This window comes from Pyxicephalus adspersus, chromosome 7 (genome assembly GCF_032062135.1).
Source record: "Pyxicephalus adspersus chromosome 7, UCB_Pads_2.0, whole genome shotgun sequence".
Lineage (NCBI taxonomy): Eukaryota > Metazoa > Chordata > Amphibia > Anura > Pyxicephalidae > Pyxicephalus > Pyxicephalus adspersus.
In genome coordinates, this window is record NC_092864.1 from 10,129,777 (window position 1) to 10,143,159 (window position 13,383).

General features: G+C 40.5%; 1 protein-coding gene across 5 annotated transcripts in view; it reads right to left on the reverse strand.

The window, feature by feature from the left end:
- The window catches only part of LOC140335048 (myosin phosphatase Rho-interacting protein-like), a 99,850-nt gene that overhangs the window by 36,887 nt on the left and 49,580 nt on the right, over positions 1–13,383 (reverse strand). For all 5 annotated transcript variants that reach the window (XM_072417415.1, XM_072417411.1, XM_072417413.1 and 2 more), the window contains exons 5-7: positions 11,532–11,616; positions 8,028–8,226; positions 6,897–7,050 (exon numbers count right to left, since the gene is read on the reverse strand). In XM_072417415.1, coding sequence (XP_072273516.1) covers positions 6,897–7,050; positions 8,028–8,226; positions 11,532–11,616 — 438 coding nt within the window. The remainder of the gene's footprint in view (positions 1–6,896; positions 7,051–8,027; positions 8,227–11,531; positions 11,617–13,383) is intronic.

A 13,383-nucleotide genomic window follows, 5' to 3' on the forward strand; every position in this document is an offset into this window, starting at 1 on the left:
GTGTTCATTATGCTTTGCATTTTGTATAAGAGATTAAAATGTATTCGGGCATCAGAAATTTAAAAGTAACTTCACTAAGTTTGGCTATGGATCAGCATTTACTTAATCCTTAAAATTGACCTATAAAGAAGATTATAACAGGAAGCGAGAGGAAATCATTTTCATATTGAGGGAAATCCTTTCAGTATCCATCACAACAATTGTCCCCTATTGGAAAAATGTCTCCTCACCCTCTATTTAGGAGACAACAGTAACATCTTTTGATTTCTCTAATTTCTGTGACAATGTTTACAATTTTAGATACACTTGACCATAAAAACTGAAGCCCAAAACTAAATTCTATCAAAAATTAAAACAAATTGGCTTAGAATGTACTTTAACACCTCCAAAATCCAAAAATAAACTCCAACCTTCATATCTACTTTATAACAACTGCAATGCAATGTCATGTTTCCACCAAGCCATCTCCGAGTCCCTAAAATCGCTTTCTTTTCATCTTTGAAGGACTGGCAAAGTGGCATAAAGTAAAAGTGTGACTGGAGAAATTGTGAGCCAAGTCCCCGGCTGACACGACAGCAGAGCGTGGCCCCCCTGCTGCGGCGATCAGCAGTTGCACGCTCCTACGGCTCAGGGGAGTTTTGGCAGTTGTTCCGAGTTAACAAGATCACAAGGTACATTAATGAAGCGTCTGTCTCTTCTGTGCAAAATGTTTTGATCTTGCACAGTTACAAGCCATTTAATCCACGTCTGGTCCTGGGCTCCGGAGCCACTTGTTAAATAATTGCAAATTCCCTCCATGGAGGGAGATGGGCCCTATAAGATGATTTCCAGACTGTCACACATCACCAACAGCGGGGAGCCGACAGCGTCACGGAGCAATCTATATGTGAGATTAAGCGGAACAAGATTCTATGTGTTGTGGTTATGTCTTAGTCCATTTTTATGCTCTGGTTATTTAAAAAAAAAACTCCTGCATTCCAATAGTAAACTTTCAAGCATTTTATAAATAAAAAGTCACAGGCTTTGCAGGGTCACTTCCCTAAGGAAACCTAGTGATGTCACTGGGGGAAAGAACCATGTGAGACCCCTTAAGTGTTGTCTGGACAAACATTGGACTCTTCTTTCATATTAAAATGATATAAAGAATATTGAAGTACTGGTGACTTTTTACAGTTTCACTTGGATACTTTACATCATCTACTAAAGTCATTTCAGGCAGCAAATATCTATACTGATGTAGTGTTGTATGGTGTAGAAGTGCAATACAAACTATAGACTACTGGATTCGAACATTAAGTCTATGTTAACACAGGCCATGAGGTTGTGGCCTAGTTTCTGCATTCTCATACCGGAGAACCACTGCCTTGGGGATCTCCGTAGAGAATTAATGGGATTGGTACTATTGCCATCTGTCAAATGTGCAGAATCAGCACTGCAGTGCAAGTGACCAAGCCATGAGCTGCACAGGATCACTCGATCCTAAGGCAGGTCTGAACCTACCTGAAAGCAGATTTTCAGCCTTTTAGAGGGAGTTTATATCTCCCCATTGGGGACACAGCGACACACCTGATAAAAGAGCAAGCTTTGGAACTCCTGTAATAGAGTGGTGAATATATATAACATTTATATTTGGATACACATCCTTTAATATTTTACAAACACTATTGAAGTTACCTGTCATTCTATATTTGTCTTTTCATATTTTATTCATCAACATTAGAAAATTTTTTATCATGTAAAACCAACAAATTGTATACAATATCCCTCATTGATCGGTGAGAATGACTTTGGTTAGCCTGTCTCAGGACTGATGAAAGCATTTGATTGGTACAGAGCATAATGTGACATTGCTGCAGTTCTATTTCCCAGCATTCTTTGTGCCAGTAACAGAGCAGCGGCTTCAGACAGAACAAGCGGAAAAGAGAGCGAATATTTGGAGAGAGGCAGAGAAAAAAAAAAATAACAGACGGGATTGGTTTCTCCTAGGAGACAGAAGAAAGAAGTTCACATCTCTTGTCTCAAACACTGGGACACGTAAGACGAGATGGCAGCGAAGCGGGCTCAGAAAAGACGGCCACCTCGCACAGCGGGAGGAGGAGATGGAGAGCAACAAGACCTGGAAACAGAACAAGGCTGGAGAATGAGTGCACGGTACTACATCAATTCAGGCCACACAATACAATTAGAAATATAAATCTCAGTGAAAATTAACAATCAATATTGTCATCACAGGCATAATCAATATGGGTATTGATCCAATACATCTTTGGAGAGTCATTGGTGGAGATTGTCATTAGTCGGGACGCTGGATGCTGTCAATACGGGCAAAGCAGCAGCGCACCTGTCTTGCTGAGAGATGTGAAAAAGACAGGGAGATGAGCAAGTGTACCTGTCACTTCTACACACAGCAGAGGCAGCCATGTTGTAACCTGAGCAGCATGCATTCTGCTGTGCTTAGGTGATTTGTACAACTTGACAACATAGAAGGTTACAGTCTTTTCAATGCCAGGCAATCAGTGTCAAAACAGCCACCAGCTCTTTGGGAGCTCAGCGGCACCTCAAAAATAAAGGTCCAAAGAATAAAGAATCTTTCTACATCGATGCAAGGTTTTGTTGTGTGAGCCAAATGGGTTCCACTGCATTGCATAGTACTATCAATCCAACATGTTTTAGGTACCAGGGGCTGGAGGAGAAGGATGGGAGAAAGGATGAGCTCAGCAGCAAGCAGCATGATGATCACAATGCAATCGGCATTATATATATATATATATATATATATATATATATCTATCTATCAGATAAATGTGTGTATTTAGCAATTTAGCTGGTCTTTCTAGACAGACCTGTAGATTATATGCAGAGTGTTGGCTATGGGGACTGCTGATTTACAGGTCCCCCATAGATCTGCAAATTAATGATGTGATAAAATAAATACAAATGCCATATTTACAGCTCTTGAAATTGATTTATCATCTGCATAAATCATAAATGTGTCTGCTGTAGAGCTCCATTAAATCTACTCTCACCCCACCTAAACAGGAAACAGGATATCAAAGTTTTTGGTTGCTTTGTAGAAAACTTTGACTTTTGGGGTTTTTGTTTTTAAATTCCAACCTGGCACTGGAAAGAACGAAAACAGAAGTTTGAGCAGAAAGTAGAAAACAGATTAGAAATAAACAGCACACAGAGCAGGTATAGCATGACACAAAATTTTAAGAAAGGATCCACAAAACTGGGAAACAGGACTAGGACATACAACAACAGCCATGACATTACAACAACCCGCATCCTTCCCATTCTCAAGCACATCAACAGCTAATAAAAGACAACGCTATACTGTTCTATGTCATATGTATGTCATATGTTAGCTCTGGCATTCACTAGGATGCATGAAGGCTTTTAAGGACAAAGTGCATTTTCTTGGCCTAACCTGCCCTATTGAAGTAGTGTTTGCTGTGAGACTGACGAAATGGCGGATTACCTTTGTACAACTGCAAGAAAGGGAAGTGCTTGGGTTGCTTACTGAGATTATCTATCATTTCCTAATCGGCACAGGTGAAAATGGACAATCTGGAATTTGACTGACATCTCGAAACTGAATGCTTTCCTTCCCTCCTGTATGTTTGTAGGGGGTGTGAAAAAGTCAGTGGAACAGTTCTGTGATTTTTTGAGACTAGATCTGAATTTGCTTAGGTGTATCACAGATACCACTTGAAGGCCATAGGAAGAACAACCGCCATGCACACCACAGGTGGACCACTGATTTCAGAAGCCAAGGTAATATCGAAGAACCAGGAATACACAGAAAATCTGTGCCCTGATTTGTCAAGCCCTGATGTGACAGATATTTGTCTTTACCAAGCACAATCTGCTATATATTTGTTAATCCAGAAGCGGATACAGCAAAAAAAAAGAGGTGTTAGTTTGGGATTAAAGTGGATCAGTGATCAAATAATCAATTATACTTTTCGGAAAAGTAGAAAACAAAAAGCAATACAAGGGGATCTGCATTTTCCTCTCCAAGAGAAAATGCTGCTTCAGGTCTCTGGTTGTCTCATGGAAATAAAGAATCGGAATTTCAGATGGCTAATTCCTACCTTTAGCAAATCTGTGACCAAAGACCGTGGTTTCTGGCCATTGTGGTCAGCTCTAGATATCGGAGCAGCATTTTCTTTAGGAGGGTTTTTAGTCTATTACACTTTATCATTATGCATCAAGTGTATGATGCATAGACAGCATTCTTTGCTTTATAGTTTTGGGGTATTTAAGGATCAGCTTTTGTTGAAAGGCTGATGCAGCAGTTAGTAGGGATGATTCATGAATCAAAAGTGTAGCCGTAACCCCTTGGTGCAACCCAATTCCTTCAACAACCAATGCATGTGTCACTGTGCACACCGCTGGTCTCATTGATTCAATAAAGAATCCTGCAGCAGTTAGTGGCACAAGCAGTGTTAGAAGGGGATAGTTACAGGAACATCATGGGGGAATTTAAAAACTGTTCATGTCAGGACTGCATAGAAAAATAGAACTATACTATTTCCAATATGGGGTCCACAGCATACAGGGTGCCATCTTTCTGGAGACCTCTCCTAAAATTTGCATTGGTAAATATTAATAATACTTGTCTACCCAAGGTAAAACATTCAGGGAACCATCCTGCTGCCAACAAATCATGTGGCAAGTAAGATAAATTCATTTCCATTTATGGCATGAATAGAGCAGGCTTCTGAGGGGCAAATTTTGGTGGGACAGTAGCCTAGGGGTTCAAGCCTCGAGCCCCTGAATTCAATACAACAATGGATGATTTTACCCTTGCTGTCAACTGCTAACCCCCATCTGCCTTGATTGACTTTTTTTATTTTTTTTGCAAGCTTTCCCTGGATGACCTATTTATTTAACTTGCCTTTCTCAAGGTATAACTGAGACAACATCTGCACGGGTTGCTCCCAAATGGATGGCAAGCCAAAGACTGACACAAGTATAACATTAGTACATACAGATACACTAACTGGAACAATACACACAGGGTAATGGTTATTATGTTAGTAATGAACCAAAGAGTACCTGTCTCCTATACACATTGAACACCCAACTTTCTTTCCTGCATACCATCAACTTGTTAGGGACCAGAGATCCCCAAAGGCATAAAAGAGAAGCTGACGATATCCTCAAGATGGTTTGCATCACAGGGATGTCGATTCTTTGTGATTTGGTAAGCTGAACATTGTTTAGCCCACGTTGTCACTAAGCGCAGCAGACAGGTACACTTATAATAGATTTGTGTAAGTAAATATGCCAAAGGCAGTGAGGGTCAGTATGTTAGTAGACACATATGAGCTGGTGGCAGAGGTGGATGGTTATTCCATGCAGTTAAATAAAACTCCAGAATCTGCAGCAGCATCTTCCGTATCTCGTCAGCAAGTCGGGTGTAGGTCTAAAAAACGTATGTAGCTCTGGGGACTTATGTGCTACCATTACATACATTCACATTGGTATATACCATTATTATATAGATAAAACACACATAGGCATATGGTAATAACATGATTTTTTTTTGTTACGCTAATGCATCAGATATTTATCCTTCAATCCTCAAAGCAAAGTCATATCATTCTTGCTATAAAACATTAATCTACTGCATCAGGCAGGGAGGACTGGTAGAGATGAGATCTTTGCTAGGAGGCATGAGGGAATTTAGTACATAAGACAAATATATAATATAACACAAATTCCCAGATATGACACCACCAACTATGTCAGACATAATAAAGCACCTAAAACAAACGTTTTTTTCCCCAGGTAAAATATTTAACAACATTTCTGAACAATTCTTTATAAAAACTCATGAATAAGATATATCAAAATGTGTTGTCCACAGCAACCAGATGCCTCGATTTTCATTGCAGTCTGATTGCTATGTGCAAAAGATACTTCCCTTGTACAACCACACTGAAGGTTGGATTTATGAATGCAGAGTTCAGGAACCAGGCAATTTAAGAGTGCAGACAGCTGGCACTCGCAAGGGAGCTTGGAAGCAAACGCATCGATAATTTAAAAAAAAAACTAAAAGCAATTTTGCAGTTCTACCTGGATCCTGAAGTGTGCTCAGTAAAGTTATAGAACTAGGCTACACTTTTGGCTCCAAAAAGTGGTTTGGTACGGATATTTAATCCAGAATTCTATTTATCCTTTAATTTAAGAAAGAAATAGCTGACCTTGTGGCATAAGACAATCTATGGTGCAGTTTTTAAATGTAGATTGTATGCTTTAAAAAAGTTATTTAACGCGTTCCCTTAAAGCAGATCTTTAAAACCTGGCTCTCCAGCTGTTGCTCAAATATAGGCCTGAATGCGCCAGACAACCCTGGGTTACCGTAAGATCTCCATTAAGGGAAATAAAAATCTACTTCATACAAAGTTATTAATCGTCCTCAAATAAAATTCAGATGGTGTATCAATTTCCTGGAAACCAACAACATTTTACAACATTAAAAGAGCATAATGATTTGGGATGTGAAAAGCGTTGAGCCACACAGTCTAACCCTCTGCAATATTTCAGTCCCCTGAACATCTGATGTTTATGTTAAAAAGCAAAGGAATATAGAAAAATCTCAGAGAACTAACCTTCGCTGCTGGCCAAAAAGACGCGCCACTTCCTCCCTCCCTGGGCTTCGCGCCCGCGAACGCTGCTCCAGCCTTCTCTTTTCTACCTGGAAGAGTTCTCTGTGCGAGATCCGGCGTGCTCGTGGGACATCAGCCAGAAGGGCATACTCTTTGTTGGCCAGGAAAAGCGGGCCACTTGGCGTTTTTGGCTCTAGTTCCTGTTGTTGGCAGTGCTCATTACCTGGGGGAGAAAAAGGGTCTTGTTCCTTGTCGAAGGCATCGTAGACACTATACCTGCTGGGGGCGTCAGGCGTGGAGGGTGAGGGAGGCGATTGCGAAGGCTGTTCTTCCGTTTTCAAATCTTTTGTCTTCTCTAATGAGAAATAGCCACTTTCAACACGTGTTTTTCGCCCACCATCGACGCGGTCTCCATTTACCATTCCTCCATCTAGAAACAATGCCCAAGATGCATTATATAGGTAGGGGGAAGAGTGGTACAGACAAACAAATTGTAAAACACAAAAAGGCTGTGACAATTTGTAATGTAAAGTGTAAAAAAGCAAAATCATCCCGAAGGAAAATGAGCATTTATTGTTTGTGCTGGGTGAAACACGTTTCATTTTTTGGCAAGCTTGTATTTTGGCTTCAAATTTCTGTCTTTTAGATATGTGGGAGAATTAGGTGTGACTTACGCCGTTGTGCTAAAAAGCTGTCGAGAAGTGAGAGAAAAACACAAAAAAATTAACAGTTTTAACGTTTTAGAAAGCATTACGGTTACCGTTTTGTCTTCTTTTATTTCTCTACCTGGCATTGTGTCAGTATAACTGCTCTATCCCTTGGTTTTATATAACTAAAAGAGTCAACTAACAACAGGCACATCTAAAAGTATATAGAACTAAAATCATGGTATCCCATAATCATAATATATTTGTATTCCTGGCTAGTCATAATTTCATAGTTTGTCTGCTTGGTATTTTTCGGTTTTATCTTCTAACACCTCCAGTCTTCAGCAAATAATTCCAGGTTTGTTCTTAGCTTAGAAGTGGACCAGCATTGTTCCAAGTGTCCATTAGTTTTTGTCCCATGCAGACCTTTGGTTTTATAAGAATCACAAAAAAGCTGAAAGTCTGGGCTTTGGAGCAAACTTCAAATATATATCAGTAAACATGGAGAGCTGCCAAAGCAGCTACACTCCACTTTCTTAATGAATTTTTGGTTGAAGTGGAACATTCTCGGTCTTTGCAGTGACTAGATACAGAATAAGGTGTTTTTTTTTGTTTTTTTGTTTTTTTTTTTAGCATTTGAGCCAACAGTAATTAAGCTTTAAAGATTTTTTGAATATACAAAACATGCAGACCTAGTGAGGTATGGGAATGGAAGGCTTGACAAAAACAGAAGTCTCCTACCGCTGCTTGGTAAACTCACCTCCTTTGTTGTCCGGCATTGGCTCCCTTGGGGAAGAGGGCATCTGAACAGGGCTCTGCAGGGGGCTGCCGCTGCTGCTACTGTCCTGCCCATCTTTGCCCTTTGCCTCCTCCTGCCATAGGGTGGATTTGGTGGCTGGAACCTTCTCAGCACTAGGGATCCCGGTACTGGTTGCTGCCATTTTTGCTGGTCCTGGTTCCTAAGAGAGGAGGTGTGGGAATATGTACATTCATTATGCCATGTGTATGGTAAAATAACAGTCACTTTGGAGTACCCACAACCCAGCTATGCTTGAATGTGAGTGCAAAGATGCCCATTTTTACAGGAACTGAAATCTGGATGATATGCCCAAAATAAGGGCAGGCAGAGGACAAAGCACAGATCACCACTATTTCCTGTGGCCCTTCCACAGCTAAGCTTTTCCTAGTACTGACTTTGTTCTGGACTGTCCTGCTATAGGGAATTGGTTATCTTGGCAAAAGTAGGGCTTTTTTCCTATTGTCAGGGGCTGTAGGCACAGGTGTACCCAGGAATACGTTTACCTGGAAGTGCTCTGCTTTTTTTTTTATGAAGATAAACTAGATAAAAAAATAATTAGGCTTTAAAGTACATTAAAGTACACCATAAAATTAGCACATTGATTTATTTTGTGTCTTGAGTTGTCCTTAAATAAAACACATTTAATAAAAAAAAACAGGAAAAAATAAAGCAGGCATCTCTCTTTTTATTTAGGGAACTTTATACAAAAGAATATGTAAACTTCAATAACAGATCACTTTAGACTGGGAAAGTTGAAGCCAATTTCCGATTGGTTGCCATACATAACTGCATACTTTTATTGCCCTTTACGTTGCAGGAATCATCTCCATGCCTTACAATGCAATGACCCAGAATGGGCAGATAGTGGTTTCAGTCCCATCTAAAATGTGTCCTACTTTCTGTTCTTGCGAAACAAAAGGTGCCCTTACCACAGAATGAACAAATTACTCAGATCTCTGCTCAGTCAGGCATTTCCGACTGAATGTCATGTTCACTCCAGGCACGATTTTTGCTGTGGAAAGGTCAAGTGGAGTTTGTGGTTGGGCTGCATTTTATTAGGCCTGACCTAATCGATGGCAGAATATTTCCCATGTGGTGTGTAATGAGCACGTGCACCCTAATCTGCAAAAAAGCAGGAACTTTGCCCTTACATTTCAGAGGCATTTAACCACTGAATGATGCGATCAGAGAGGTATATTACAGCCTGTAGGCATAAGCCAGTAGTGATGACAAATGCGCGTTCCAGTGTTCTCAGAGGACCCATGGTTACTATGAGAACCTGCTGTACTCCAATATATGCAGGGCAGGGTTGGAGGAATTGTAGGTGCTTCAATGTATTTATGAAAACTACAACTTTGTCTTTTGCAATACAGATCGTCTGTGGCCAGAGAAAGCACGTGTGCTGGCTCCTCTAAAAACACCTCAATAAAGTAAGTCATCCATGTGTCATGAGAAACTAAAGCAGGCAAAGTCCTCAAATCTTCCAGAGCAACCCAAGAGCCTCTACAGCTGGTGAAATAATGACCAGCAGAGGTGAAAACTGCCCCTCTGTTGGTAAGGTGTGGAGGTGCTCCCATAGCATACGAAGCACCCAGCTTCTAAATTGCTGTGGGAGGGAGTAAATGAAAGTTCTGTGTGCAGCTGCTTCATTCTGAATGGCTTTAGAGCTGGTAAAGGGTCTAAGCTGGAAAGCAGGCCTCTTGACATAATTTTATCCTGAGAGCATTGCTCCAATGTCACGGTTTATCATAATTTAATTGATTTAAAGATCAGTGGTGCCCCTACCAAGATCCATTCATTATTGACTTTAATTTGCTGGCTTTAAATGGTGAATTATCACACCCCCCCTTTCTCAGCTCCCATCCTATGTACATGATCAATGAATTGTTGCAGAGAATGATAAAGCTATATTTTGGCGCAGGCAGTGTCAATATTGTCATCAGAAGGCAGACATGTTTTTGTAGCCCACTGTCAATTCTCGCAGAGACAGCTAGTTAGGGCAGCTTTGTCTATTATTTTTTGCTGTTCTTGTGCCAGCCTTGGCACAACATATTTAAATGACACCAACACTTGGTGGCACAGAAATGTAAGAAAAGTGGCGCGTGAGCTGAGAGAACCCACGCATCTCAAGGGAGTATAATGGGGTGAGTCAGAGAGACGGCTGTCTATTACTATGTTTAGTAAGGAGCCTAAGGCTGGACACAGAGACCCTTCTCTGACATCATTTTCTACTGTGGGGGATGATGGAATTTCACCCACGTTATCAGGGAGAAGCGATGAGGCCCAGGTCCCTGTTTAATACCTTATACCTCCTTGCTTTCTCAATTCACAGCCAAGATTTGCTGTGTGAACTTCACTGATGGGTTAATGCTCTTATTGAGATGTGCAAAGTGCAGCTCATTTCTACTGTGCAAACCGAGCCCCAGTAAGTTAGGGAATGGGAAAGGCCCAAAGGGAACCAAAACACCCCTCTAGAACAGTCTGATGGAGTACTTCCTTCCTAAATCAAAATGTATTATCATATCCTCTATATAAAAAAAAAAAGTGGGGTTAATCCTCATTATTGGTCAGTCTATTTAAATATATATCATTTTCTTTGTTTTTTTTGTGTAAGGGTGGATCCTGGCCAGGTCAGCCCCTGGCTACTTTTGCAGTGCGCTGATGAAGCCTTACTCTGCTCCCGTTGACCTTGGAGTTTTGGGAATTCCTGCCCGCTTTTGTGCGTTACAGCAGCTTTATAAATTCCCAAAAGGTATGCCACAGAAGCTATATTTTGATGACAGCAAATGAGTCTAAAACCACTTCAAAATATTGAACAAAACTGCTCTATAATATAGGCCATATAAGGGCATTAAAACAGCGGCTCTGGATACATAGCCAGGGGACAAATAGGTATGATTCCAATAGCTCTAGGGTTTGTTTGTTTTTTTTTGAGGAGGGGGGGGGGGGTTAATAATAAAAATAAAAAGTGATGTCCTAGAATTTTGAGAAAGCAAGCTCTGTGCTGAAAATGGAAAAATTGCCATTTCACCTACACTCACCAGCATACAAAACCTCCAGAAGCATGGTATGGTTGAATACTTCCCCATATGATTACTTATTAATGATACTTCCAAGGTTGGCTCTACACCGATACAGAGTGCCATCACCACCTGTTCTTTAAATGCAAAGACAGACAGTGCATTTCAAATACAATGGCAATCTGCAGTATCCATTTACTTTTAGTGTAGATGACTGTTTAGAGGTCAGCTCGTTTTGCTATTCTTTAGCAGGCGCTTCCGAGATCTGTCTGTGCTGCAGGCTTAGTGTTGAGTAGTGTGGACGATAGTTCTGAGAATCGAGTAAAGCAAGATAACTCATCCCTTAATGCATGTTGCATTATTATAAATGTATATGTACATTTGAATTTAAAATACAGATTCTTTTAGCATCACATGCAAGCCGATAAAGAAGACAACATCCTACCTGCGGAGTAGGGGGCTCCACTTTCCTCTTCTTCTTCTGATTCTGTTTGTTGGTCTTCGGGTACACAATCAACATCTCCAACCAACTGCGGGGGGAAAGAAAGGAAAAACTGCTAAGTGAGACCCCGTGATATGGATACAGTGTAATCTGTTTCTGGACCTGCTGCTAAAGGCTTCATCATGGCAACAGTGACCTATGGCACAATGCTACGGACGGATAACAAGTTAGGAAATAGTAATGCCAAAGTGGTGGCACAGGGATCTATCTTGGCATCCTTAACCAAGTATGGGCTTTGTCCTGCAACAGTAAATTATGTTTGGGAACAATGTAATGGGACATGGTGAACACTTTAGAGCCAGGTATGCCATCATCATCATGAATGTTGTGTACATTACGGAGGATCAGAGTAAACCAAAAATATCTTGTTTTTAACACTGCTCTGTTGAACCTAAACTGTTTTATTAAATATAGTCTTTAAGCATTGGTTTTATGCTTTCAAAAAGGTCTAACTAAAAATCTGCACTGAGCTGTAAGAGAAGGCGTCCTGCAAACTTATCCGAGTCTTTCCGCTAATTTGAACTAATTTGGATAATATGACATTAAGATGAGCAGGATCATTATAAGACACAGAAATTCCTATCCACTTGCTTCAAAAAATTTTGCAATCCTGTTCATTCTTTTTATTCTCCAGAATTATTTCTCTGCTTTAAGAATTTCCATTTGATCAAGAGTAAACTGGTGCTGCCTTCCCCAATAAACGTTGTGAATTCTGGGCACTTCTGAGTGTTAGGAAAAGGAGCGTGTTGAGGAAATTTACACAGGAACATCCGAGCATAGAAAGAGCCGTGTAGAGTTTATATAACAAGTCGTGAAGCATTTCATATACAAGTGCTGGAGTGGAGAGAACAGAACGCACAGGGAGTCAGGGCCAGACAAAGGGGAACAAGGAGATGATGGAAATTGCTAATGAGCTGATACCTGGAATGACAGCTAAGAGACCATTCCGACTACACACAACATCTCTGAAGCTCCAGAAGTGAACTAGGAGTTTTTGGAACAACCTTAAAGCTGAACAACAATAGTTGGAAATAAAAGATGACATCAATGTGGCAAGGTGTTCCCTAAAACGTCAGTGGTGTTGTTCAGCAGAATGTGCTATTTAACCTTGGAAATGGATGGCCTGGAGTTCAGCCTTACAAAGACTCAGGAAAGTGAGATCCAATCGAAATAGTCTTATTTTAGGCATGGAGGCCCCAGTTGCACCTACTGCAGTGCCTCTGGCCACTAGGAGCATATTGCCAAGTACTTTTATATGATATATATATATATATATATATATATATATATATATATATATATATGATTGAACATTTGACCCCTTTCTGTTCCTGCCATGTGACTGCTTTGCTGCTTAGGCAGCCCAATGCTCTCCTGGGGGCAGGAGAGAGTCCCCAGTTCTTCTTAAGTTTAATGTGGCAACTTGACTTTATAAAGGTCCAACTCTTCATTAGTACAACCGGTGGAGCCACCATTAAAAAGTCAACCTGTTACATTGCAGGGAATGGACAATTCACAGAATCAATCAGAACTGTAAAAGAACTTGGAACAGTCACTGTGCAGCACTATTTAACCAGAAACTGCATGTTAATGAACAAAAATGGCTGCTCCATCTATCTGCTCAGGACTTTGGAGGCATTAGCACCAATTGATTGGATCATTCACAATAAAGGATAATAGACTTCCATTAGGAACAATCAAAGGCACCTTTCTTTACAGATGAAACGGTGACAGAGACAGGAAACATGAAAAAGAAAGTTCTAAGAAAAAAATTAGACGTAGTGAAGATTGCATT